This window comes from Scatophagus argus, chromosome 2 (genome assembly GCF_020382885.2).
Source record: "Scatophagus argus isolate fScaArg1 chromosome 2, fScaArg1.pri, whole genome shotgun sequence".
In the NCBI taxonomy this organism is placed as follows: Eukaryota; Metazoa; Chordata; class Actinopteri; family Scatophagidae; genus Scatophagus; species Scatophagus argus.
The window spans coordinates 11,706,553-11,731,272 of NC_058494.1; the positions used below are offsets into that span (position 1 = coordinate 11,706,553).

The 24,720-nt window shown below is 41.3% G+C and overlaps 1 protein-coding gene across 5 annotated transcripts in view; it reads left to right on the forward strand.

Moving 5' to 3' along the window:
• Window positions 1–20,664, forward strand: part of LOC124069708 (nucleosome-remodeling factor subunit BPTF-like) — a 42,007-nt gene extending 21,343 nt beyond the window's left edge. For 2 of the 5 annotated variants that reach the window (XM_046409101.1, XM_046409131.1), the window contains 18 exons: window positions 384–423; window positions 766–991; window positions 1,421–1,570; window positions 4,588–4,718; window positions 5,033–5,147; window positions 5,977–6,182; window positions 7,058–7,298; window positions 7,641–7,924; window positions 8,376–8,489; window positions 8,983–9,144; window positions 9,810–9,892; window positions 12,527–12,752; window positions 12,948–13,273; window positions 13,601–13,774; window positions 14,530–14,722; window positions 15,435–15,519; window positions 17,590–17,776; window positions 20,277–20,664. In XM_046409101.1, the coding sequence (XP_046265057.1) occupies window positions 384–423; window positions 766–991; window positions 1,421–1,570; window positions 4,588–4,718; window positions 5,033–5,147; window positions 5,977–6,182; window positions 7,058–7,298; window positions 7,641–7,924; window positions 8,376–8,489; window positions 8,983–9,144; window positions 9,810–9,892; window positions 12,527–12,752; window positions 12,948–13,273; window positions 13,601–13,774; window positions 14,530–14,722; window positions 15,435–15,519; window positions 17,590–17,776; window positions 20,277–20,313 (2,980 nt within the window). In that variant the 3' untranslated portion in view covers window positions 20,314–20,664. Of the gene's footprint in view, window positions 1–383; window positions 424–765; window positions 992–1,420; window positions 1,571–4,587; window positions 4,719–5,032; window positions 5,148–5,976; window positions 6,183–7,057; window positions 7,299–7,640; window positions 7,925–8,375; window positions 8,490–8,982; window positions 9,145–9,809; window positions 9,893–12,526; window positions 12,753–12,947; window positions 13,274–13,600; window positions 13,775–14,529; window positions 14,723–15,434; window positions 15,520–17,589; window positions 17,777–19,281; window positions 20,226–20,276 lie in introns of those variants that run through there. The other 3 variants (XM_046409114.1, XM_046409109.1, XM_046409124.1) reach the window with 3 other exon arrangements.
• Window positions 20,665–24,720: the final 4,056 nt, after the last annotated feature.

A 24,720-nucleotide genomic window follows, 5' to 3' on the forward strand; every position in this document is an offset into this window, starting at 1 on the left:
GTCAGAGTGTCAAGCGTGTCATGTCTACACTCTCCGTCTAGCATCAGTTGTAGCATCAGAATGATTTATAAACATGTCGAACTGGAGAGTTGGATATTTTTTGGGATGTTGATTTTACTGTCTCAGTAGATAAATATTTTTAGTGGCTCTGCTAAAAGCTAAGTTTCTGCCTTATTGTGTCAAACTTGTGTGCGGTGAAATTGAGGTCGTATAAAAAAAAAACTTTTAATGCTGATGCTCAAAATGTTTTTGGTCAGTATATTTTAAATGTCTAAACCTTAACTTTCTTTTTTTCCCCAACTATTCTATTTTTTAAAACTGTCCTTTTTCACAATTTCTTTTGGCTGCTTTGTGATTTTGATAAGTGTTTCGTTGTTTCACAGGGTGGAGAAGGAGAAAGCTCAGGCAGCAGAGCAGGCCAAGGTGAGTACTGTTTCTTCAAAGAAGCATTCGTTTTTAAAGGAATGATTTAACTAAGCCTTTTTAAATATTTGTTTTAACTTACTTACGTTTTGATTTTGTGGAACACTGGTTATTGACTGATACTTACACATGTTCAAAAAAAAAAGGTAAAAACTGGACCAAGTCAACAAACAATCCATTAAATTCCTCCAATAGAATCATCTGGCCAGGCAAACAATCCCAGTCTGTATCATTCTGTGCCACTGTAATAGCTCATCTCTGCACAACACATTTTAGTTTTTTTTTGGCTTCCTGTGATTACTTATTGCTGATGTTCTGTTCTGTTCTTGTATACCATCTCAGAAACGTCTGGAGCAGAAGCCAGGCGGAGTCACAGCTACACCAGCAGGGACTCCCGCAACACCCGCCGCCACGCCGAAAGTCATCGTCGGTTCACTGTCAGGCCAGGGCACCCCCAGCACCAAGGTGGTACTGTCAACCAAGATGGGCACCCCTGTCACATTCCAGCAGAACAAGAATTTCCAGCAGTCCTTCGCCACCTGGGTGAAGCAGGGTCAAAGCACACAAGGTACTTTGCAGAGGAGTGTTTGGTTCTGGTTTGGGAGTGCAGCAAGGAAGTACAGTATACTCTTTGTTCTAGCCTAAATTAAAGGGCAGTGCATATCAGAACAAATCATAGAACATGTGCTCCAATAAGAATCCCCATCACCCCCCATCATCATCACCCTTAAATTTAACACTGAAATCTAATCTGTAACTGCTTAACCAGGCACGTGTGAGTCACAGCAGCTGTGCTAGTTGAGAAACAAAAGTTGCGTTAGGTGATTGACTGTGAACTGTTGACATGTTTTTCCAACAAAGGGTAAAGCTTTCTGAAAATGTGTTTTAAGAGTGTTGATCACTGCAGTGGTCAGTGAAATTCAGAAGTACAGCAATATTTTAGCATTTACAGTAGTAGCAGTATTTGTTGTAATTTTTTGTTTGTTTGCTTTACGAGGAGCGGGTACAGAGACCACCACAGCAACATCTAGTGGGAACACTTTCCAGATTACGGGAACATCAGTGGGTGGAAAGGTAGTGACCACCAAGCTGCCGCTGCCCGCCAACAGCAAGATCGTCACAGTCAACGTGCCAACTTCACAAGGAGGTAAGACGGGTTTTAATAAGTCACACCTTGGAGGCAAACAGAAGACACAGTTTACATTTATTCAGTGTAGACATTTCTTCTTTCCGTTCACCACCATTTCGGGATGCATGTATGTTTGTGTTTTCATTGCTTTGCCTCAGACCCCACAGCTGAGACATTTCAAATGTGTCAAAGGAGCCAAATTAGATCTGGCTCGTTAATTGAACGGCCTTGTAAGCAAGTTAATGTGCCAACCACGCGCATGCAGCTCCAGAAGAACTGAACCTGTCTTCACTCATTTTAAATGTTGTCGGTGACAGCTACCACCCGACTAAATACATCCCTCATTTGTTTAGTGCATCTCTGTTGGCTTCGTTTTTTTAATTTCAGTTTGTCCTTTAGTGACCCTGAGACATGAATGAAAAAGCTGAATCTGCTATTAAGTGGACTGCAAAATAACTCAATGAGGAAGGACAGTCTGAGCAATAGAGACAAATTAAAGAGAGTTAATTAAATAAACACATACTGCACTTAGTTTAGTCCAGCTGTGGTAGTGTGTTTATGCTCTGGGTAAGCTTTTTGTTCCATCTGTTTCTCGCTGAACAAATCTAAAAGGTACTACTATTTCAGAAGCAGCCAGTCACTCACTGTATTTTGCGCTACCGTGGCAGCCTGGTCTACACCAACCCCATTGTGGGGCCCTCTGTCTGTCCAACTTCATGAGTCAGCAGCTTAGTTTGGTGTGGCACATCATGTCTGGTTGTGCCCTATTGGCTAATGGAGAGCTGTTATTTTGGTGGGATAGTTTTTGGGATAGTGGACTTGTGTAGTCTGAGGTTCTAAATCCAGACTGCGGATTCGGGATTGTATTATCTTGATGCTTTTCAGCCTTTTGAAATGTCAATATTGACACCATGGATGAGGTGACGGTTCATACTAAGCATGGCCTGGTCTGGCTTGTCTGTGGTCCTTTCAAATTATTGGACGATGGATATTGCTCAGCACTCGCTAGAGGTGGTCTGTTATGTTGATATGCTCCATTAAAGCTGCTGACAGCTGTCATGTGGCCTGTAAAGGTAAGATTCAGCATTCACAAAATCAGTTACGTGATTGTATACACAAGATGTATTTGTAAATTAAAAATGTTCCATTTCAAGGTGAACATATCCTTCGGTGAAAAAACAGGATGGGAGAGAAGAAGAAGAAGAATCAGCTTTATTGACAGTATATATATTTTTACATACACACACTGAATTGGTCTTCTGCATTTGACCCATCCTTAGTTGAACACACACATGCAACACCCGACAAATTACATGCAGTGAAACACACACAGGAGCAGTCGGCAGCATCAAGCATCCGGGGAGCATGTTGGGGGGTTAAGTGCCTTGCTCAAGGGCACATCAGCCAGCTAATTTTTCACATTAATCACTCCACCACACCCAAATGTTTCCTGCCAGTTCGGTGGGGGAATCGAAGTGGTGACCCTCCGATCACAAGCCGCTTCTCCAACCTCTAGGCCACGGCTGGAGATTGATTTAAAAGCTGTGTAAGCTGTATCCACATTTCTCCCCACTAATGTTTATTCAGTTTGTACATCCTTTTAATAGCATTGACAATAACGCGGGCAGAAACAACAGTGTGGAAAAGAGATCTTATTGTTCCAACATGATGCAGCGATGATGCCACTAAAAGTAGCATCTTAGCATATACAGTGCTTTTACATGTATCATTAGATAAATAAAAAAATTGCAATCACCGGTTAAAGGCAATGATATTCACCAGGTACACAAAGAAAGTGATTTTTCTTACCTTTGAAGTTGCCATGAAGAAGAAATTAAGTTCAGGTGGAGTGTAACCATTTAATGGACATGTGTATTTATCCAGCATGACTGTTTGGTTGCCCTGTTTGTTTTGGAACGGCTAAAGGAAGTTAGGTAGGAAAACAAGTTTACCCTGAGGTCTGCTTCTCAGACAGGTAGCCCTCTATAGCGGGATTCCGTTTTCCTCTTTTCCCCCTCCATCTTCTTGAATCAAAGTGCACCTCTGAGTCCCAGCTCCCCCAGCCTCTCCAAACAGCCAGTCCATAGAAAAGTGTGTTTGATGTGTGTGACCAGAGCAGCTACTCCCCTGGTCTTACGACTGGGTTTAACATCCCCGCTTGAAGAGCGAAACCCTTGATGTATAGGTTTACCTGCTTAGTTGCGGTTGAAAAACCACAGCAAGCAGGCAGCAGCAGCAGAAGAGGAAGAAAAAGAACGACACTCATGGTTTCCATTCCTGCCACTGGCTTCACGTGAGCTCATCAAGGCACAGAGCGTGGTGAACAAATATGAAATGTTCTCTTTGTCAGATTAAAGTTGAAAAAAAGTGGGATCTGAATTCATGCATAATGTATGAGGGGATTCAAGTATTTTGGGGGAAACCCAACGAAGCTTTCATATGAGCCTTTGAAGATTTTATTTACCTGCTCAACTAATATTTACCATTGCTATGATCAAACAGTTGGCTTAGCAAAGAGAGAAGCCCACAAATAATGTATTGAGTTATGTCAATGCAGGACTTCTGTACAACTGCTCGCTTGTAACATGCAAACATGTAACCACTGCTTCTCATCAGTGACTTTTCTAGGGACGTTTGCGTTTTTTGAAGAATTTTGTTGGTGGGTGCTTTTGAAGTACTTAAAGGCAGACACTTGAGAAATAAAAACAAAACAAGCGCTTTCCATTTCTTCAAACTCCAAATCTACATAAATTCTCCCTTTTTTGCATCAATCATGTCTTTCACTCATACTGGTTGGATGGCTGCTTCTTTGCTTTTTCAGCTGCTGAAAATTCACCCAAAGGGATCAATGAAGTGAAGTCTAAGTCTTGTCCATCTCTCATGTGTCCACCAGTTACAATTCTGTCTTGACTGAATTGAAAACCTGCTGTCTATGTAGACCTTGTCCTCAACCCACCCCTCTCCTCTAACCTCTCTCGTCTCATTTCTCCTCGGTTGTTCACTTTTACGTCTTTCCGTTTCTCTTTACTCTGCAGGTGTGGTTCAGCAGAAGGTGTTGGGTATCATCCCATCCAGCACAGCAGGCGGTGCCCAGACCTACACCACATTCCAGCCCCGCACTAATACGCTCAACATCAGGCCCAACACTCCAGGTTCCCAGCAACAGGTAAACTGATCTAAAATATTCACAGAGGTGTTTGTGTTTCATGAGTTTGTTCATGATCTGTAGCTGTGATATTTGTTTTGTTCTTATTGCGTGAGTGATTCTCTTCCCTTTGCACTATTTTTTTTACGTAGCAAGTAACATTTTTAATTTTACTGTGCAATATATTACACTACACCATAATATATAATTATATATCATTCTCCTGTGTCCATGACCTTGATTTTTGGACCTCTCTGTTTTTCAGATTCTGGCAGTGTTAGATGTTAGCTCTGAAACACTTAAATAGTAACGTGTTCATGAACATATCCTCCTAGGTTCTGGCAGCTGGTGGGCAGATCCGTCCAGGAATGACAGTGATCCGAACACCAATCCAGCAGACGGGACCAATGGGAAAGACGATACTCCGAACTCCTCTCGTGGTCCAGCAAGGTAATGTACTCTTTGTGAGAATATTGCTCAGTTGGACAAATAGCACACTGACAGAGGTTTAGTAACAAACTAAACTGAACAGTTCTTTTCAGCCCCACTCTGTAAGTCAATGTGTGGGTGGATGTGTGTGTGTGTGTGAATTTGTTCAGCGCACACTTAACATTCTGACCTGTAACGGTACTATATGTCAGACTGTAAAGCAATTTACTTTTAGTAATTTCTTTGTATTGTAAATTGTGAACAGATCATCAGGTAACTTGAAAAACTGAACCTTCCTTCACTGTCTCAAGTTGACTGTAAGTGGACTGATATCTATGTGCAAAACCTTTTCCAGGAATGTCCGAAGGATGTGACGTTTATTCACAAATCTCAAGTTCCTTGCCACTCTCATGCCTCTACAGAGCCAATAGTCACTAGCAAGATACGATCTGAGTGCATATGTTAGTACAATGGATCATAGCGGCTGCTGAAGTATTTGGGAAGCTAGTGAACTAACATATGTATTATGTTTATTTTATCCAACAATAAATGGTACAAACCAAATGTGTATACCTAATGATTTCTGCAGACCAAAAGAGATGCAAGGCAGGGGCATCCAACTAGCTAACTGTAACCTAAACAAAGTTAGCTGGTGAGCTGGTTAGCTGTAGCTTAGCTGTGTGGCATAGTTCTGCCTTTGGTTGCTTAGGAATATTAGCTGACAAAGTAAGGTGAGCTGGTGTCATGAAGCCAATAGTCTGAATAAAATGGAGGAACATTTCATATAGTGATATTATTGTAAATGTGAATGTATTTTTTCACTGTTTTGGCCGACACCTTTGTCTTCCAGGTCAGGGTGGACAGCAAGTAGTGACGCAGATCATTCGTGGCCAGGCAGTTTCCACGGCAATATCTGGTGCCAGCCCGGTTGCCACAGTCACTGGCCAGGGGGCGGCCAGCCCTGCCACAGCAGGGCAAACACCACCTGGGACACCACGGGCACAGGGGCAAGGCCAGGTTAAACTGACACTGGCACAACTCACCCAGCTCACACAGGTTGGTGAGAAAGACAAACTCCAGGATATCCTGTGCGTTTAACAAATGATTTAAAATAAAGGAACTTTGTGTGTGTGTTTTTAGACAAATTATCCAGTAGTGTAAAATTCTTGAGAAGGTCTTGGCATTTAAAGATAAATATATTACAGTGATGTAATATATTTCATGTTTTGTTTAATAACAATAAGAGGGAGATAGTTGTGAATTGATCAGGTATAAATATGAACTAATAGAAATTTTATTTTAGCTCTGTTATCAAATGATGATGATGACAATATTGTCTCCACAGAAATCTTAAATGTATGATCAGAATATTAAAATGTCAAAGGTACTTACAGAAGTGTGTGGTTTCATGAGAATGTGTTTTAATGCCATCCTAGTTCATTTGTAAAGCCCAGTACTAAATACAGTGTGATGGCCTTTAAAGCCATCTGCCAGCAGCAGTTTATGACCAGGCTCAACTTCTCTAGCAAGACAAAGAGAACACAATGGACAATGGGAGAAACCCTGGAAGTGACAGTTCGGATAAAAACCACGACAAAAATAAAGACGTTGTTACTATCAGTACATATACAAAGCCCATCAATAAGATCGTTCATAGTCCATGAAGAAGTCCAGTTTGGCACAATGTTACTAAAGTACTATAAACTAACTACAATGAACTAACCTAGTTCAGTAGCGATTGAGATAAAAGTACAATTTATTGAGCATTTACACAACAGTTAAGTAAAGTTGGTTTGAAAGCTAGAAAGTTTTTGCCATTATTTAATGAGGTCTGAGATGAACCTTTCACCACAAGCAATTCATTTTGTATTGGACAGGACTGTACAATGTGATTTCTTTAACCTTCCTCCTTTCTTTTTGCCTCACCATAGAAACAGCAGGCCGGGTCAGGTGTCGAACGGCAGGCCGGTGTCGCTGGCACCCAACAGGCTCTGACAGTGATGGTTCAGGGGCAGGGCCAGACCAGCGGTCAGCTGCAGATCATACCTCAAGGCGTCACCGTCATCCCGGGACCCGGCCAGCAGCTCATGCAGGCAGCGTTGCCCAATGGCCAGGTGCAACGTTTCCTCTTCACCCCCTTGGCTTCATCTGCCACACCAACATCAAGCACAGGTATGATAAGAAACAAGAACAGATCACTCAACAAATAAACATATCAGAACAGATTCGCTTGTATCCAGCTGTCCGGTAACTTTATGGCAAATGCATGTAAGTAACTGTGAAAATAAAGTAGTGAGTTATCTGCAGTAAGTAGACAGACCTCTCTAATTTAGTATTGCATTAAAAAGTCACTCATTGTCATGGCTTTGAAAATAGTTGTAGTGGCCATTTAAGATATATAAATATACAAATGCTTTGACTTGAATCCCTCTTTGAGCAGAGAGGATACATGTGCATTTATCTCCCATTTTTCACTGATGACATTTTTATTATGACATCCACTTCCCTCTCCAGCCACCACAGTTCCTGGCCAGCCAAACTCCACCTCTAACAAAACTCCAGCCCAGCCCGCCCAGCAGGCTGCTGCACCCATTCAGGCAGGGGCGACCCCCTTGGCCACCACCAGCACTCCTTCATCATCCACCCCGCAGGGCCAGTTACCCCCTCAGACGCAGGCTCACATGCCCATCCAGTCTCCCACTTCGTTGCAGGTGAAAACGCAGGGAGGAACTGCTCAGCTGCAGCTGCAGCAGACACCACAGCTCATTAGCATGTCTGGACTACAGCAGCAGGTACAGGTATGATTAACAAAGACACTTAGTGTTCGATACTGTAGTGTTAGCCATAACCTCACTCCACCCCCCAAAACAGCTGTAATTAAGATGACCATCTTAGCAGCTGGACAATTGCAGCTGCTCAGGTGAAGCCACATGATGTCCAACAGTAGACTGTAGACAGAGACTTTACTGTGTTGAACAAAACAATTTTAAGTGTGCAGGTCTGATTAAAATAAAAAAAAAACAATGAAGAAAAACAGCTGAATGTGGACCTTCAAATGGTTAAACACGGGTCATTCAGTGAAATACTAATTTAATCTATCCAGTTATCCTTAAGGTGGCACCCTATTAAATTAAGGTGTGATCCAACTTATCTAAATACACATTTTATGTAAATATATAAACACAACCCTGGTTTTCTTTTCAGTTTTGTTAAATTTCTTTTGTTAAATCATCTGTGTTGTGACTGCAGGTGTTGGCCCAGCTGCAGGCCCAGCAGGGTGGAGGCTCTCTGCCACAGCACATCAAACTGCAGCTTCCTATCCAGATACAACAGAGCGGGACCACCTCAGCTCAGGGAGGACAGGTATGGCAACAAGCCTGCTAAACCAGAAGTGAACTGATATTAACTTGCTATGGGGTTTTGAAATGAAGTACAAACTTGATTCCAATAAAGCTGGGACGCTATGTAAAACATAGACATTTTGTCTTTTGTTGCTGTCCCAATTTGTTTGAAATGTGGTGGCTGGCATCAAATTCAGAAAAAGCATGCATTTGCAAAAATCAATGAAGTTGGTGGAGTACAACATTAAATATATTGTCTTTTTTCCATTGGGTATGTGACAAGAAGGATTAGCAAATTATCGCATTCTGTTTTATTCTTGTTTTAAAGTGTCACGTCTCTTTTTGGAATCAGGGTTATAAAATTAGAAGAAAACAAATAAGAAGGCTAGGATTTGATCCTTTGAAATTGCACAAATGCAGCATCATTCAGCACAATAGATTGATTGCGACTGCCTTACACTTTTACACTGGAATATAAGAAATTGTCTACCTTATCACACTATGTCGTCACACAGATTGGGAACGTGGTGACCATCCAGGCAGCTTCTGTCCAGGAGCAGCTGCAGAGGATCCAGCAGCTCAGAGAACAGCAACAGCAGAAGAAGAGACAAGCTGCTGAGGCCAAGAGAGAGCAAGTCCTCAATGCAGCCAGCCAGAGCGACATCATTCAGAAACAGGTGTGTTTGTGAGTGTGCTGAGGCAGCCATCGTAGTCGGGGTCCTCTCACTCTCTCTCCCTGCCACCAGTACATGAACAACAGTCACCAGCCTCCAACCATCCACTAAGGCTGGGTTTATTTTTATAGCTGGGGTCTTGTCTTTGTTTGTTGGATTTAATACTGTTACTACTGCCATGTGTGTGTTTTCACCTGTTTCTATGTGGGTTTGTCATACTATACCGCGTAGTCACCCATCCATCCGTCCATTCTCTATACCGCTTATCCGTCAGGGGCACCTAGGGGCAATGTAGAGTAGCCAATTAACCAAATGTACATGTTTTTGGCACTGTGGGAGACCTGGAGAAAACCCACGCAGGCACAGGGAGAACATGCAAATCCACACAGAAGGGCCCAGATTGGGATTCGAACATAGAACCCTCTTGCTAACCACCGTGCCACCCCTGTCTAGTCACATTTAATTATAATCCATTTCTATAGATAATAGTCTTATGTGTTACACAACACTACATTTATGATTGTGTGACTGTATCTTTTGTTTTTATCCCTTCATTTGTTATCCAAGTCTTTTGCTTCCACGTATCTATTTCTTCTCAAACTGTAAATATCTTTTCTGTTGTTGAATATGTAGTTTGTTCTGACGACTTCCTGTGTCACATGTTTCAGGTGGTGATGAAACAAAACGCTGTGATTGAGCACCTGAAGCAGAAGAAGACCATGACGCCTGCAGAGAGAGAAGAGAATCAGAGGTTTGTGTAACTGTGGGCTTGAAAATCATATTTCAAATGTTTTTGTTGAAGTGTTCTTGGTCCTTGGAAGAATTTTCTTACCAGTTAGACTGAACACACTGTTGCGACTTGTTTTTGAAACATGTATCACAAAAATGGAAACAATAGCATCACAGAAATTATGTTTAATGTCCATTATCTCTGGGACAGTTCTTTCAGTCATTTCTGTCTTACGTTCTGATCATATCGATCTGCACCGTCGTCACTTAAGCAGTCTATCCTCTCTCTGTTCGGCTTTTGTCCAGCACTCTATTGGCAGGTACCACACAACAAGTGAATGTGTATAACCAGCTTCAGCTGCATACACTCACTGTGAGCTTTACAAGCAAGAAGACAAAGACAAACCAATTTAGAAATGAGAGGAGTTGTACAGTAAAATCCCACAGGGCCCTCCCAGTCCTTCATGTGGTTTAAACTTTGATTGAAAATAGTTTATTCGCTTGGTATCATTTGATAAAATAATTAAGATTAAATAATCAAATTTTTTCTTTGCACCTTAGGGAATTCTCCATAATCAGCTTTTTACTTTAACCTAGTATCATCTCAGTGACAAATACCACTGCTGCTTTACTGGTACATTTTCATGTGTTTTTAGTAGTTCTTTCCTCAGGGTGAGATACTGTAGTTCCCAAGGGACTCACTGAAGACCTGTAGTTGTTAGTCTACTTTTCACCTTGAACAGGCACCGTTTTACTCTATGGGCAGAGTTAGGACTACTACAAAAACAGAAATAAAATAAAAGTCAAAGTAGTGGAATGTTTCCAAAGGTTCCCTGCTGTTTTATATGTTGTAGATAGATTATACTCTGACCTGCAGTTGACCCTGACAACCATGTGTTTATGTCCACAGACAGTGTGTCAACACTATGCCCATTCACACAAACCTGAAATACCAAACCTAGACTGCCGTGACATCACTTCAGTAGCTCTGTCTGTTGTCTGTCTCTCTGCTTATTTTTCATCCTTTTTCCATTTCTTCATGTCATCCTTTTCTCTCGCTTTTCCATCAAAACACGACTCTGTTCGCACTAAACTCTGACATCAGCTTGCATGTGTTTGTGTGCGTCCTGTTTAGTCTCCTCCACTTTCCTTGCTGCATTTGCAGTGTGTACTTCAGTGGCCCATCTTCGACCTCTGCAGCCATGGACGTGTTTTGTGTTATTCACACAAACATGCACTGAACGCAGCATTCTGTTACTGAACAGTTTTCGATCCTAGTTGTGAATGTTAGCAAACACAAGTGAACATACTGTGTGGACGGAGCCATGAATTGCCACGATTTTCTGGAAGATACCTATGTCATTTTGCCAAAATTCTTGTGGAGATTTCATAGTGTCTTCCAGATTTTTTTTCTTCTTCATTGCTTAATATTTCTTTTACTTCCTTTTGGTTTGCACAAAGTTGTATCATTACGCAGTACACGACTCTAGGCCTGACCCTGAATTCCCGTGTGCATTTCCTTTGCTTGAATTTGTGTTCATGACCTTTCCCATATTTACAAGAGCAGCGAGGCTTCCCAGTCATCATCTATCTGTCCATCACATCTCTCTTCCACTCCCCTGCTACTGAAACACAGGGTCTCATGCAAATAAACACTGGTCAACCGTATATCCCTCTACATCTGTAAGACACGTGGCTCAGAAACATAACTTCCCAGACTTATCAGGGTTCTCAGGGATGATGGCTCGACTGCACCTCTTTTAGGAAGGATCCATGTTTTTTGATTGTAAGATCAGTTTGTCAGGTCATGCAGAAAGTGTTCACACTCGTCTCTTTCTTTCTCGATCTCTCTCTATCTCTCTCTCTGTCTTTCTTTTTTTACGAAGCTGCAACCATACAGCCGCCTGAAGCATTTACAAGCAGTACAAACGGAAGTTGTTGGGAAAAGCAAACAGTTTGCTTGTCCAAGAATTTGTTTTTGTGCTTTAGCCCTTATTTGATAGTTCACAGCAGAGAAAGTCCAGGACTTTGTAGTTACGTGGCTTACACAACTGACCTACCACAAAGCCTCATGGGCTTGCTTTGAGAGAAATGCTCTCATTGTTCATTGACACGCACTGCCATTTCTTACATGTGGAAAGTTTAGATGTTCGCATTTTTGAAGTAGCCAATAGCTGTGCAGGTTGTACTTTGTGAAACATTGAAGCATTGTTTGGACTAATACCCCACTCCTGCCCACTGGTGTGTCAGAGGGATAACTTTCTTCCTCTGTGACTTTGACTGTGCTGACTTTCTGAATTCAAGATTCAGATATGTGATAATCCTTTCCCTCCCTGTACTTTTATCTGTCTTTTTGCTCTCAGCAGAAATGAGAGTATTTAAAAAATACTGTGAACTGGCCACAGCAGTATTCCACATGGGTCCTCATTAGATTCACTATGCCTATTTCTTGAGCTGTGTTTTTAGGCAAGACTGTGCATTTTTCCACTTTATTCAAGTAGAACAGTAAAGTGCTGTGTTCTTCCTCAGTACACAGCACTTTACTGTTCTATACAATATGCAATTATGGTCCTTTGTAACTTTTAAAAGGCTGGGAGCTGGAAATCTGTAATAAATTTCTTTCCTGCTTTCCCATCTCCTGTTTGTGCCTGTCCAGGATGATAGTATGCAACCAGGTGATGAAGTTCATCCTAGACCGGATAGACAAGGATGAGAGGCAGGCAGCCAAGAAGAGGAAGAAGGAGGAGGTGGTGGAAGCCAAGAGGAGGTTGGCGAATGCCAGCAAGCTCTCTTCACTCCTGTACCGGCACAAAGAGAGCCTCAAGATGGAGATCCTCAAGAAGCGGGCGCTTCTTGACAAGGAACTGCAGCTAGAGGCCCAGGTATGAAAGGGAGGGAAGGATGGATGGAGTACAGGAGGGACTAAACAGCATCAAAAATCCTTGGCCATTAAAATATTGTGTACATTTTCATAGTAAGGAGGCACATAAAGATAAGAAAATGGCCTCCAGAGTGCATAAAACTTTACACTCTTTGCATAATTTTAATCCCATCTTCCCTAACATTACACTCCTCAGGAGGAGCTGAAGAGAGACCTTTTACGGATGCGGAGGGAGAAGGAGAGGGCTCAGGCTGCAGCCCAACAGGCGGCCCAGGCAGCTGCCGCCGCCGCCGCCCGCAACCAGCAGCAACACACTCTGGCACACGCACACAGCATCGCCTCACAGCACCACCTCACCACGACCGTCACTTCCACACACAAGAGGAAACGGGAGGAGGAGAGAGAGACTGTGACGTCAGCCAAGTCCAAGAAGAAGAAGATGATCTCGACAACAAGCGCCAAGGAGAGCAAGAAGGACACCAAGCTCTACTGCATCTGCAAGACGCCCTACGATGAGACCAAGTATGATGATGCTCTCTTGAATACTGTCAATTCATATTACGTTGGGGGGCGCAGGTAAAGAGCACGGTAAAGATTGTTTTAAATAAAGTAAACAAACAATCTAAAAATCTGATGGCCTATTTGGAAATCTTTCTTTTTGTTTTTGCCTTTGTAGGACTGGCCAAACAAATGTAGATCATTCATTCAGCTCGTAAGGAGGCACTAGTTAACAAACTCATGACAACTTTAATGAGTTTTAAAAACCGTGATAAAGTTTTATATATTTGACATACTGTAAACTAGTCACTGTTTTTAAGACATTAACGACAGTGCTTCTTCTCTGTGAAGGTTCTACATTGGTTGTGACTTGTGTACCAACTGGTATCATGGAGACTGTGTGGGCATCACAGAGAAGGAGGCCAAGAAGATGGATGACTACATCTGCGTGGAGTGTAAACGGGGCCAGGAAGCCAGCACAGAGGAGCTGTACTGCATCTGTCAGACACCATACGACGAGTCCCAGTAAGGCGCTGCAGGAGTGCGAGCGTGCATGCACAAGGCATAGAATATCATTTTAAAAAAGAATCAAATGATGAGTTTGTAAAATATTAGTAAAAAGTCTTAATCAGAAGCGACAAAAATGACTCCACAATGTGAACATGCTCAGAAAACTATGCGCAATACATACAATACTTTAACATGATTTTCAGCTGATGTCAACTGAAAGCAGCAGCAAATTATGTGTAAACATTACTCCTGTACGTTATCCCACTTCTTGTTCAACGAAGTAAGTTGACACAAAATGATGTTCTCATTTGAAATGAATGATAGTGAATAAGCACTTTAGAATGAGCGAGGCCAAACTTAAGCCATCCATAGCTAATGGCCAGTGGGTTGCATCCCAGTAGCAGAAATGTTACATGAACGTATTTATTAGCAAACAGATTTCATGAAGCATCAATAATGGTGGAGTACTGGAAGTGTATGCAAGATTTAACAAGCAGTAGCTAAGCACTCAATTCATGTCCCATGTTAATTTCATTATAAACTGACAAAAAACAGATTAAATGTGGGGGATAAATAAGTGTTTTGTGTTTTTCCTTAAATTAATTTGAGAAATTCAGATTTTAGCTCCCTGTTTTCTTATACTAACCTCACCTCTACCATCTCCTCTCTAGTGATTAGTATTAACAATTCATTTATTTAAAAAGCACATTGAAGTAAATGGCAAATGGCACAGCATCACAAGTAAAAGTGAGTTCTTCCTGCCTTCCCAGGTTTTACATCGGCTGTGACCGGTGTCAGAACTGGTACCACGGTCGCTGTGTGGGGATCCTACAGAGCGAGGCCAACCACATCGATGAATACGTATGCCCGCAGTGTCAGTCCACAGAGGACGCCATGACGGTCTTCACACCGCTCACTGACAAGGACTATGAGGGCCTGCGGCGAACTCTGCGTTCCTTACAGGTTAACAGCAGATTTATTGTACATGTGTTTGTCCAGTCATGTAGCCGTGAATAAAGTATCAGTACTTCAGTCAAGTAAGATCATTTCACTTACCAGGCAGGAGTAAAACAGCAACATAAAAAAGAAATAAAGAGGCTTTTTTTTCAACCTACACCAGTGAAAGTTAACCCTATAAAATAACTTAAAAGTCTGCAATTTTATTTATGCTATTCTGCTGTGCAAATCGGGGTGATGGATAAACACTGAATATCTCTTCACATTTACTATACAGGTACACAAACACTCAGCAGCATCTGAGGTAGCAGCACTGTAATAGTAGTTTTATTTTGAAGTCTAACTCAGCTCCTCATCGCCCTACTGCAGTGTAAGAGCAGCAAACAAAAGTCCTCTGTGTCCGTCTTATCTGATGGGTTTGGCTCCCCAGAGCACTACTTGGACAGCTGCCTGGCCTGAGCATTTTTTCTAGCTTCCCTTTCTTTTCTCTTCCTCCTGCTGCCTCTTCTCCCATTTTCTCCTCCTCTCTCCAGTGGTCTGCGTAGGTGTGTGAGAACGACAGAAGTGGGGAAGAAAGCAGGAGAGAACATCTGTGTTGACCCACCTGCTCTCAGTGTCATCTTCGTGGTGCTGTTTGTTGTTCTTCATCGGTTTCAGCTCTCTCTAGTGTCTCATCTTTCTCTTTATCCCTCCCTCTCGGCCCCTCCCTCCGCTGCAGGCACATAAAATGGCATGGCCGTTCCTGGAGCCAGTGGACACAAATGATGCCCCGGACTACTACAGGGTCATCAAGGAACCAATGGGTGAGTGGAGGAAACGTGGAAAAGCTTCGTCTGCATAACAGACACAAGCACAGTAGTGAATACTGACAACAAGTTTGTAACCGAATGTTTCCTGGCTATCGTGTCTCCTGTAATACTCTGAAATTCAACCTCATTTGGGCCTTCAGCTACTCTGGACCAAAACCTTGACTCTGTTCTCATATGTACTTAAGTGGGGACTATCTTCCAGAGGGGACATGAGTTATGTGCTTTCATGAGTTCCTCCCTCGGTTTTCATTAATGTCACTTTTATTTCTTCTCTGTGGGCAGGTGAGTTCAGTTAGTGCAAACTTGTTAGTTGGTATTTTTTTAGAATTTGTAGGGGAAACTTCAACACAGTGCTGTGACCACTTAAACTTTCAACCAGCACAATAAAAACCATATAAAATAAATAAAAATCATTCCCTCTTTGACAGGAGGTGTCAACAAGCAAAGTGAGCAGAACTTATTTCAGTGAAATTGATTTCAGTGACATTTTGCAGGTAGAAAGCGTATTTGTCAATTGTTTCGATAATCTAAAAGTTGTTTGAATCATATATGAAGGTAAATTACCAACTATTTGCTTGTTCAGCCTTCTCAGTTGTAAGAAATTGTTACTCTCCTTTTTGGACCGCTATTAATTGAATTTAATTTGGAAATCGTTGTCAACATTTTTAGTTATTTTTCAAATTCATCAAAGAATGGTCACGTGAATTGATAATCAAAATAAAATATCAAAGTAATTGCTAAAGTTGTGGATTATATCATAAGAAAGGACACTAAAGAACACAATACAAAATGTTATAGAAAGCAGTCAAAGGAATGCAGAGGTCCAGGCTATATTTTCTGCATGCAGAGCTATTTGAACTTGAAACATCATATCTTTTTTGACTTGGCAAAGGCCGATTGTTTGTGGCTCTGCTGTGCAGAAAAATAAAAAGATTCTCATGAATCAGCAAGTCCCCATTACTGAATTACCAGGAGTGTTGTTTTCATCTCATAATTGTTTAAGGCAGCTATGAAGCTGCAGCGCCTGAGTGGAAGCAACACCCAGTCTCTGTATCTTAAACTTTAAAACACAGCCACCAGGAGGCCAGCAGGGTGGAAGCCCTCCAACTCAGATCAAACCGGCCATGTAAATGGGCACTTACGTCAAAAGGAACTTTTTGAACTTCCACACAAACAAACCGTTAATGAGCTGGTCCGGGTCTGCCGGACTCCCTGTGGAAAGGGGACCAGCCCCACACTCGGCTCTTGTTGGCCCAGTCCAGAAAACTCTAGTCCTCCCGTCTGCCTTCTACCGCAAGAAAAAGACCTTGTTGGTTTTCAGAAAATAAAAAGGAGTATTTGGCTGGCGTAGCTGTAGCCGTTGGTAGTTTTTGGAGAGTTTTGAGATGAAATCTGATGACGGAGAAGAAGGAGGTCTTTGATATTGGCCGTGAGGTTTGCGAGCCTCTGGCCAGCCGGGTGGGGGTTAAGGAGGTTAAAAGTCGGATGTGTTTGTTTACAATGCAGCCCCGGGGACACCGTGCAGAGCGAAGAGTGGATTATATGAAGCCTCAGCTGTTGCCAGTTAGCGTTTTTGCTAATCTTATTTTTGTTCGTTTCTAACTTGATTTAACTGGGTTAGTAATACTGAAAAGTCCCTTAATGGGAGACCTAGACTGGGAAGCACTTCTTTGTCGTTCAGATAGTGACACTGTCCTCAGGAATGACAAACTGGTCAGATCTCAGTTTGCTGATCTGGAAGGCTGAGTAGATCGAGGTTAAAGCTGGCAGGGGTTTTGGATTTTTGCTGTCACATATAAAGTGATGGACTGTGCTCCCAGGAATCATATTTGAAAGTCTGTCAAACAAATGCCACATAAGCTGCAATTACTTTGATGCAGACAAGCTGAATTTTGGAACAAAATCGATTAGAAAAGCCACAGATTTGTCTGCTACTTCCGCATATTTGAAGTTTGTCTCTGGCAACAGTTTGAAATTAAATTTGGAGGGTTTTTAATTTATTTATGTTACATGCTATACATACAGTCTTTAACCAAATCTGTTTTTTAAATCCCCTTTATTTAGACCTTTCCACCATGGAGGAGAGGTTACAGAAGCGTGAGTATGTCAAGCTGACAGAGTTTGTAGCGGACATGACCAAAATCTTCGACAACTGCCGCTACTACAACCCCAGTGACTCGCCCTTCTACCAGTGTGCCGAGGTTCTGGAGACCTTCTTTGTCCAGAAACTCAAAGGCTTCAAAGCCAGCAGGTAAGATGGGGACAGTGGTGATGGTGATGAACACTGACGAGGAAAAGAAACAAAAAAGAGTGAACAGGGAGGCAGTGGAGAAACCCTCAGAGTCAGAAAGCATCCATCGTGCAGAATGAATTGTCCTGAAGAAGGAGATGAAGTCATTAGTAGTTCCAGCGGTGCCTCGGATCTCTGACCTCCTTGGAGTCTGAGTAGACACAGACTTTTTCTAATGAGAGCAATAAAATTTAATCTCTCATGGAAAAAAAAAATACAGATCAGATGCTAGTGGAATTCACTGAATCTTTCCTGGGTCACCATTTTGTGTTTCCTCTGAACATTTACATCACTCAATATTTTTTTTTATTTTTATTTTTTTATTTTCTGTTTTTGTTTTTTGGTTTTTTTTTGTCTTTTTGGGTTATGACTGAATGCTCGTACAACCAGCAGACTGGTTCTCATGTCTCAGAAGTCAGATGCATCTCTGAGACAGATCAGTCTCCACATACATATGCTGTACCATTTTCAGAATAGTCTATAGTATTCTGTTTTATTTTAAAATCCCAAATTGTTTAGGGTACAGCAAAGGATCTGTGACTTTCCCTACATTAACTGTTTTTGTTCAGCAGACTGTATGTGCTCTCAGTCCCACACTAGGTGCTCCACAGTTTCATGTTGCTGGTATCTTCGTTCAGCCTTAACTTCGCTGATTCGCAGCCCACAGCAACATATCATCTTCAGCTCTCTCGTGTGATAAAGGGACTTTTTCTGTTTTAGTGGACAATCAGACTCGAGCTTTTACCATCTTTTGTAAGGCATGGTGACTTTAAAACATAAAAAGCCCAACCTAAGCCAAATGAAAAGCCTGGTTTTTACTATTCTCACCAGAGTTTGTACTGCACAGACTGAGAAGTATAAATACAAATCGATGCGTGACTCAGCTCAAACCTAGTGGATCGGGGCTTTTCATGTTCAGTCTGTGAACCAAAGTTCGATTTCCTCTAAACCATTTTTGTCCTCTTCTTAATGGCTTCTTATGTCTGAGACATAAGAACCAGTCTGCTGGTTGTACGAGCATGGCTGTAATGCTGTTGCCTCTGTTCCTGCCTGTACTGTAGTTTGGGCACAGCTGTTTTTCTGCGCTTTTTGTCCTCATCCAACAAACAAGCCCTAATAACTGCACTATCTTCTCATGCTTGGTTGTGCCTCTAAACTCACCTCACTGCATTGCCCTCGCTGTGAGATGTAATTGCTTTAGGTGGATGCACACTACAAGATTTTAGCGACAGGTTGATTTATATCAACATAGAATACTTATTGTTGTTTATTTGTTTATTTGACTATGGCTGCACTTCAGGTTGGTTGTTTGCTGAAGAACTAGCTGATGCAGTTTCATGTGAAGCTTACTGAGCTCATAAGTCCTGTGGTTTGCATCCAGCTTCATGTGCCTTCAATGGTGATGTGCTTCACCCGTGTGTATTTACACCATCCATTTTCTCTCTTTCTCCCTCTCTCTCTTGCAGATTGTGATGTCAAACTCCTGGGTGCTGGGGTCACTCTTAAAACAAACAAAAAAAAATTATTTGCTATCTCGGATGTTGCTGTTTTTACTTGTCTAAAACAGCGTTAAAAACTTTGTATGAAAGTGCATATATTAAGCCACACTGTAGGTGTGATCCTTTTTTATTTTAGAAGCAAAGGAAAGAAAAACGTTTCTACTGTCTTATAATGGCAGCCATGTTGGTAACACAAAGCATTCAAGGGAAAATGTATTTTCTTACACTTGCAACAGATGACTGATATTTTGTTTATGTTTGAGTTGAATATAAGACAAAATATGAAGTTTGTCATTCTCTTCCTTGAGATTCAGTTTTGACAAAAAAAGAAATTAAAAAAGCTATTGGTTTTGATTGTGAAAACTACACACACACACAGATAACTTATCTTTTAATTTGACACAACTGTTGTTTATCGTCTTTGTCATAACATGCTGCAGCAGAACATTTTTACCTCATTTCTTAGCTGAGAGTTTTTTTAAAAAAAGCATGCAACATTATTAGTTTCTTTTTATTCGTTGTATCCATGTCTAATTTTATTTCATGTGCATATTATATTTTTTGTGAAGGACTATTTTTGTGTTCTAAAGGAAATAATGGTAGGATCTGTAAAGATAGATTGGAGAAAAATGTAGTTTAGCTTTCCTGTTCTAAATATGGCAAGCTTGACTGTCTCCAGTTTAAAAATAAAAATAAAAAAAAAAAAGAAAAGTTCTTGTATATACACTGTTGGGCTCACATCGCATCACACACTTCGAAAACATTTCACCAACATGGCTGCTTGGTCTCTGTCAAAGTGTCTGACCCACTGGCATCCAATACCTGTTTTTGTTTTGTTTGTTTTTGTATTTCCACTAGTGCATATTTTTGTCATATTGTAAAGCTTTTAATAAAAAAGGAAACAACAAGAACAAGAAGTTTTCCAACTGTTTTCTTCCTCCTCTCTTTGCCCATCTCTGTAGGTCTCATAACAACAAACTTCAATCAGCAGCCTCTTAGCTCCCTCCTAAAATCAAAAAGACAGACCTTGTGGTTTCTTCTGAGTGATTAATCCCCATGGTCCAAGTCAGGCTCTGCTCGCCGAACCTCCAACGCCTCCAGTGCAGTGCAAAAGGGATAGAAAAGCCCCTTTTCATCCAAAGTGTCACTGGGACGTAAAGAGAAGTCCCCCTTCGGACCACAGGCAGGGGGATCCCTGGACTCTGTCAGGCTGTTTCATCTCAACCAGCAGATACATCTGATGATGAGAAGACCGATTCAGATGGGAAATGCAGAGGAAGTTGGCTGGTTCGGTTCAGTGGCAGTCTGATCCTATGGCAGCAGCAGACTCTCAAAGAGTTGTGTTTATTGTGTAGCTTTTTTTTTTTTTTTTGGGGGGGGGGGGGGGGGTCAGCTCTGGTCTTCCCACACAGATATTAAAGTCCCCGCCTCATATGGAAATATTCACAAGGAAAAATGAGAAATTAGAAAGGCATCACATCCATGTACAATACCTTGGAGTTCATTCTCCTTGTATTTAGTAGCTGTATGTCTGAAAGCATCATTTTATTGGTGGAACAAGTGTTGCACATTGTCCCCTATCAGAGGAAATAATCCAACTAAAATAACTTTTCACGCCACTTTGGTCAGCCATTGTCGGACAGTGGTACCGTCCAGGGTTCACACCCATTTTCATTGCACCCAGACAAGTGTGTAGCCCTGCATGAAGCACGAACAGCCTCACTAAACCCATTTGGTCGCACATCATCTGACTGTCAGTGGTACATTTCACTGTACATTCCCCATCACAGTAGCTTATTGCTGTGATGCCATTTGTAGTAGAAGCTAGATTTCTGAGAAAATTAAAAAATAATAATAATAGTTTTTCTGAGATTTTAACGTCACCACATATGGGCACTGGGAGCACTCACTAAAATAATTCAAGCGGTCTTCATTTTGTCTGGCGCATGTGTTACTTTCATGTTATTTTGCGGAGTAAATATTCAGCACAGGCCATCCCACCCACCACATCCTGCCCCTCTTCTGACCTTTTTTCCATTTTGTGTTGTGAAGAATGCTTACTAGCTCCCTGCTCCTCGAAGCCTGATCTTTTGAGACAAAAAGGTCAAGCGGGACACAAGAAGTGAGGCAATGACACTGTTAGGCCTTCGGGAAAGGTGAAACTCATACAAGGCTTAACTAACCTACATGTACTGTACCTCCCTCCATGCGCACACTGTCCCGACACAACTCTTGTTTCTGTCAATGGCTCAGTCTGTAAGTCTCTCCCCTTATCTCTCTGCCACTTTTTCCAACATGTTTCATTGAAATTGACAGGTTGGCTCACATATGTCTCTCAACTCATCCTCAAAGCATGGTTAAGTAATTGGATAATGGACTTTTCCACTCAGTATCAACTCAGTTATGGTGCGGTCTGCGGCAGCATGTCTGGGAATAAACTTTGAGCGAATGGGGGTCTTTGTATTGTTGGGTTTGTATGACAATTTTATAGCAGCATTTTTATCATGTTTGGGAACATTTTTGTAAACTGTATCTGTCGGTTTGTAGAGGGGGAGCAGTTGCAAGACATGGTTACAGTTGTCTAAAACAATTTAAAACCAAGCAAATGTTTCATTTTTTTTGTTTGTTGTGGGTTTTTTTTCCTTTTTTTATTTGTATGTAAAGGCAGAGTTGAGAGATAATGTAGCTTCTGTCCTTTTTTCTGTTTGTCTTTCACAATTTCCGTCACTTTGTAATCTGACGATGATGATGTGTCTCATCCATTGTTTGTAATCTCTATTGTATATTATTGCTGTCCAAATATGTAGAAATGAAAGATTTTTTAGAGTAGTAGAAACTTTTATTTTTCACTCTTTGAACCAGCAACCAAGCCCGCCTGTATATTTAACTGTCTGAAGTGCACTCTACATTTAGGTGAAATTGCCCTTTATATTAAAAGTGCTGCATATTGTGAGCATAAAGTTTTTGAATGAGGTAGAGTGACAAAGTTAACTCTTGTAAAGAGTTGCTCTTTTTTTGTAAGAAACCAACCAGTTCAACATAACTTCTATACTGACATTGCATTTCTTGTATTATTTATTCATATCAATGAAAAGTTCTCAGTTTTTTGAGTAATGTTGAAGAAATGTAACTGCAGATAAAAAGTACTCTATGTTTTTAACAGATTGTGGCAACTCAGAAGAGATTCTCTTTTGTATTTGATAGGACATTTCATCCTAGGTGATAAAGTAATGTTTTTGACACCAGTTTAAAGGAGTTGTGTTTTCTTTGAGAGCAGCTCATTTAACTTTATCACACATTGTTACCCAAGTTTTTTCTGTGCTTTGTGAATTTTCCACTCTTGCACATTCACAGCATTATAGACAAATTAGAAGAAATGAAGAAGAAATAACATATTTTATCAGTGTCTGCCATCCATTCTTATTAGAGTTTAGGTAGTTATATACTGTTAGACAAATTTGCTGCATTTAAAGGCTTAGAAGATGGGTATAATTGAACATCATCTGCATAGCAGGGGTAGCAGATACCTTTAAAATAGCATATTTTGGGGCAAGCTCGTGGCTTTGAGTTCAGAACCATGCATGAAATCCCTGATTCAAGTACTGGCATAATGTTTGCTGTTTCGCTTTCATTTCCAGTCAACTCTACTGGTCTTTATTTAAAAGACCAGAAAATGATTCACTATCTGCTAAAAGGGAAGCATATACAGTGGCTTGCGAAACTATTTGGCCCCCTTGAACTTTGTGACCTTTTGACACATTTCAGGCATCAAACATAAAGATATAAAACTGTAATTTTTTGTGAAGAAACAACAACAAGTGGGACACAATCATGAAGTGGAACAAAATGTATTGGATGTTTTTAACTTTTTTAACAAATAAAAAATGAAAAATTGGGTGTGCAAAATCATTCAGCCCCATTGAGTTAATACTTTGTAGCGCCACCTTTTGCTGCGATTACAGCTGCAAGTCGCTTGGGGTATGTCTCTATCAGTTTTGCACATCGAGAAACTGATATTTTTGCCCATTCCTCCTTGCAAAACAGCTCGAGCTCAGTGAGGTTGGATGGAGAGCGTTTGTGAACAGCAGTTTTCAGTTCTTTCCACAGATTCTCAATTGGATTGAGGTCTGGACTTTGACCTGGCCATTCTAACACCTTGATATGTTTTTTGGTAAACCATTCCATTGTAGCTTTTGCTATATGTTTTGGATCATTGTCTTGTTGGAAGACAAATCTCCGTCCCAGTCTCAGGTCTTTTGCGGACTCCATCAGGTTTTCTTCCAGAATGGTCCTGTATTTGGCTCCATCCATCTTCCCATCAATTTTAACCATCTTCCCTGTCCCTGCTGAAGAAAAGCAGGCCCAAACCATGATGCTGCCACCACCATGTTTGACAGTGGGGATGGTGTGTTGCGGGTGATGAGCTGTGCTGCTTTTACGCCAAACATAACGTCTTGCATTGTTGCCAAAAAGTTCGATTTTGGTCTCATCTGACCAGAGCACCTTCTTCCACATGTTTGGTGTGTCTCCCAGGTGGCTTGTGGCAAACTTTAAACGACACTTTTTATGGATATCTTTAAGAAATGGCTTCCTTCTTGCCACTCTTCCATAAAGGCCAGATTTGTGCAGTATACGACTGATTGTTGTCCTATGGACAGATTCTCCCACCTCAGCTGTAGACCTCTGCAGTTCATCCAGAGTGATCATGGGCCTCTTGGCTGCATCTCTGATCAGTCTTCTCCTTGTATGAGCTGAAAGTTTAGGGGGACGGCCAGATCTTGGTAGATTTGCAGTGGTCTGATACTCCTTTCATTTCAATATTATTGCTTGCACAGTGCTCCTTGGGATGTTTAAAGCTTGGGAAATCTTTTTGTATCCAAATCCAGCTTTAAACTTCTCCACAACAGTATCTCGGACCTGCCTGGTGTGTTCCTTGTTCTTCATGATGCTCTCTGCGCTTTAAACAGACCTCTGAGACTATCACAGTGCAGGTGCATTTATACAGAGACTTGATTACACACAGGTGGATTCCATTTATCATCGTTAGTCATTTAGGTCAACATTGAATCATTCAGAGATCCTCACTGAACTTCTGGACAGAGTTTGCTGCACTGAAAGTAAAGGGGCTGAATAATTTTGCACGCCCAATTTTTCGTTTTTTTATTTGTTAAAAAAGTTTAAAATATCCAATAAAGTGTGTTCCACTTCATGATTGTGTCCCACTTGTTGTTGATTCTTCACAAGAAATTACAGTTTTATATCTTTATGTTTGAAGCCTGAAATGTGGAAAAAGGTCACAAAGTTCAAGGGGGCCAAATAGTTTCGCAAGCCACTGTACAAGGTAAATCTTTTATACAGACTAAATTGTTTCCATTTTTATTGTAATTTCTAGATATGCTGGCTGCA